At 24.1% G+C, this 3565-nt stretch overlaps 1 protein-coding gene across 1 annotated transcript; it reads right to left on the bottom strand.

The window, feature by feature from the left end:
* Nucleotides 1-271: 271 nt before the first annotated feature.
* LOC127131118 (GDSL esterase/lipase CPRD49) lies at nt 272-1946 on the bottom strand. The gene is made up of 3 exons (XM_051060051.1): nt 1803-1946; nt 1042-1119; nt 272-660 (listed from the first exon to the last, which is right to left on the bottom strand). The coding sequence occupies exons 1-3, from the start codon at nt 1911-1913 to the stop codon at nt 436-438; spliced, it is 414 nt and encodes a 137-aa protein (XP_050916008.1). The 5' UTR covers nt 1914-1946; the 3' UTR covers nt 272-435.
* Between the last annotated feature and the right edge of the window lie 1619 nt (nt 1947-3565).

Below are 3565 nucleotides of genomic sequence, written 5' to 3'. Positions count from 1 at the left end.
GGCTGCACTTTAGGCTTTTGTTTCCTTTTGAATTGTATGGGATTGAAGTACCACTTTTGCTTCTTATCTTTATTAAATTTGCTTATTAAAAAAAAGTATATTATTCTAGATAAGATCATGATAGAGATAAAGATGTGATTATAGAACCCAATAATAGAGAGAGATTATATGATAAGTGGATTTAAATTTATTAATTAATACTGTAATACTTTGAGCATAAAATAATACAGAAAATATACAACAACCAAATCAAAATAAAAATTCTCCAAAGAGTAGGGACTTTCACCCGTTGAAAGACAACAACCTTTCCCAAGGGCTCCACACAAATGAAATTCTATCATTCTTAATAAATAAATTGCAAGTCTTCATTCCAATCATTGCTTGAATGAATCAAACCACGCCACACATAATAATGCAGATACTTAAATATAATTTCTATAGATCCCATTGCAAATGCCTTCGTGGAATACTGTAGGAGACATTTATAGTGGTGGTTCCATCTGGACTTGGAGGATAGTATGGTGAATCTTGAGCAAACTCAGTTGGTAATGACATCCAATGCAAACTAGGTTTCCAATCTGCTTCTCTAACAACCCTTAATATTTCCTTCGAAACTACTTGGCTTCCCTCACCTGATAAATGAACTCCATCCCTAACAAAAAATTTAAATAATCATATACTATACCTTACCAAATTTGACATTTTGATGTCATTTGAACCTAATACATATGGGTAAGTCAAAATCTAAACAATCAATCATATCAAAAATATATGCCCATTTTTTGTTTGTACTCTTGTTCAACTATATTGTATTTGCAAGATTCCTCTATTTAATTATTGGGCTATGATTAAGTTACTTAGACCATTTCAGTTACTTGATTCCATTGTGACATTTAGCCTCCATTGGTCAAATAAAAGAAATATAAATTTATTAAATATTCAAGAGAATAATAATATAATATAAAAAAAGAAATCAATTATTAGAACATTGAAAAGAATCTAATGGAATATCCATGAAGATACCAATGGATTCTGTTATACCTTTGGGAAAACTTCATCTAGAACTTCCAAAGCACGTCTTGAATTCCAACCTGAATATCCCCGCAACACTATATCTGCCTATATACATAAATTTATTTTCATCATTAATAATTTTAAAAAGGTTTAAATGCTTATATCTATCTCATTGATTCAAAATTTTGTTATTTGTCATTAAAGAAAACACGAAAAGCGCTCAAAGAAAAACTACTCCGATTTTCATGTAGTTTTTTTATGATCATGTTAATAACATAAATCCAACAAGTAAAGAACAAATTAACCAATACTAAAATTTATTAAAAAAACTAAATATATTGTTCTTTTATTGTAAGTGTATGTATAAATTAAAAGAAATTTGTTACCAAAAAAACATCCGCAACAAAATATATCAAAAAATATCGATATGAATATTGTTATTCATTATTTTTATAATAAAATATAAATTATATATAATAAATTTACACTATAACATCAATGATTATTATAACACAGATTCAGATCAAAATTGAAAAGTCATTATAGGATAGTTATTTAAACCTTAATTTAAACTACTTCAAAATTTACAGAATATATATATATATATATATATATATATATATATATATATATATATATATATATATATATATATATATATATATATATATATATATATATATATATATATATATGGAGTATAAAAATGTAATGGGAGAATATGAAAATATATAACCATAAAATTAAAATATCCATAATAAACTGATTTAGAGTAACAAGAAAAAGACCTTTCTAGCATACAAATTAGCTAGAATACCACCCCAACCACCATTATCAAAACTCATCTGAATTATAGAAGATCCAAATAGCACAACTTGAGGTCTCATTGGGCCTGCCATAATTGTTTGTAATCTTATTTGGTTCCCTTTAACTCAAACACTACTCTTAGTCCTATGAGTTTGTACTCGCACTATTACTGCATACACAATTTATAGATGCGGTTTTTATTATTTTTCCTTTATTTATTTAATTTCTCTCCCATGGATGGAGGCAAAATACAGTCCTTGCCACGTTATATGGTTGGCTACGTAGCTTTCAATAATGGATTATATATTGCCAAAATTTCTCCATTTCATCATTATCCATGATTCAATGGGGGATAGTATTAGTGTTCAACCAATCAAATTGATTTTCCGTGTGAATAATAATTACATAATCAATATTTTGAAGTTATTAAAAACAAATCTTGCTTATACATCCAAAAAAACATTATTGCTTAAGACAATAAAGAATATTGTTCACATGTAATAATTGTAGTTATTGTATTTTTTTATATTAAGTTAGATTGTTTTAGGCTCAATTAGTTAGGTCAATTTTCATAGTTAGGAATATTTTTGTTTTGAAACTAAAGATAAAATTACAATAAATACAATAATAATGATATATAATGATGAAAAGAGAGCGCACTCTTGATAGTCTATCAACTAGGAATCTTCACCTCGACTGCAAGAGTAATATCTCTATATTAAATGAGAGAAGGGTGCGTCATCTTTTGATAGATGGTAGTGTTTGATGAATTTATAGCAAATGTATCAAATTATTGCTAAATAATGAAATAAATTTGTATTCATGGAGATTGAGGTTGTGATCAATTAAATAGCTTAAGAATTTTAGTATTATAAAGATTATAAAATAGAGGGATTTACATATGACTGTCTATCCGAGCTATGTTCGAGGATGATTTATCTAATTATTTATTTTATAAGTTATTTAATTTTAAAAAGTAAATTTAAATCTATGATATAAATATATTTTATATGTAGTTTTAAAAAGTAGAAATAATTATTGTAATTTTAAGAAGTAAATTTAAAACAAAAGATAATTGTTTTAAAATTTTGTAGTATTATTTAATCATTTAAAATAAAAATTCATAAAATTATAAGTTTAGAAACAAATGTAGTAGAAGATATAGAGAATTTTAAAGTTAAAATTAAAATAGTTAAAAAAGTAAAATTATAAAAGATTAATAATAATATTTTTAAAACTCAATAAAGATCTCCATGCATTATCAATTGAAAATAAATGAAGTAGAAAATATATAGACCTTTGAAGTTAAAATTGAAAAAAATAAAAAAAATAAAAATGTGAAAAGATTAATAATAAAAAATTTAGAGCTCAATAATAAAATTTGTGTTGATTTTATTTTTATTAATATTATGAGATTAATTATTATGCACTATCAGTGTAAAAAATTTTACACTATCGATTCATCCCCATCATCCATTTATATTATTTTATAGATTTTTAAAATAAAAATCAAATTTGTTTCAATATCCAACGTCTATGATTAACTGACGGTGTAAAATTCCTTTACACTGTCAGTGTATTTCAATTAAATTCTAATATTATTAATATTATTATTATTATTATTATGTTATTAATATTATCATTATTATTATTATTATTATTATTATTATTCAATTTCATATTTTTGTTTCATTAATTAATAGATATTTAACAAAAAAACTTGATCAATCTTTACATAATAATT

Source organism: Lathyrus oleraceus, chromosome 3 (genome assembly GCF_024323335.1).
Source record: "Lathyrus oleraceus cultivar Zhongwan6 chromosome 3, CAAS_Psat_ZW6_1.0, whole genome shotgun sequence".
NCBI lineage: Eukaryota > Viridiplantae > Streptophyta > Magnoliopsida > Fabales > Fabaceae > Lathyrus > Lathyrus oleraceus.
Note: the sequence above shows the minus strand (reverse complement) of the source record. Positions and strands in the feature narration are given on the sequence as shown.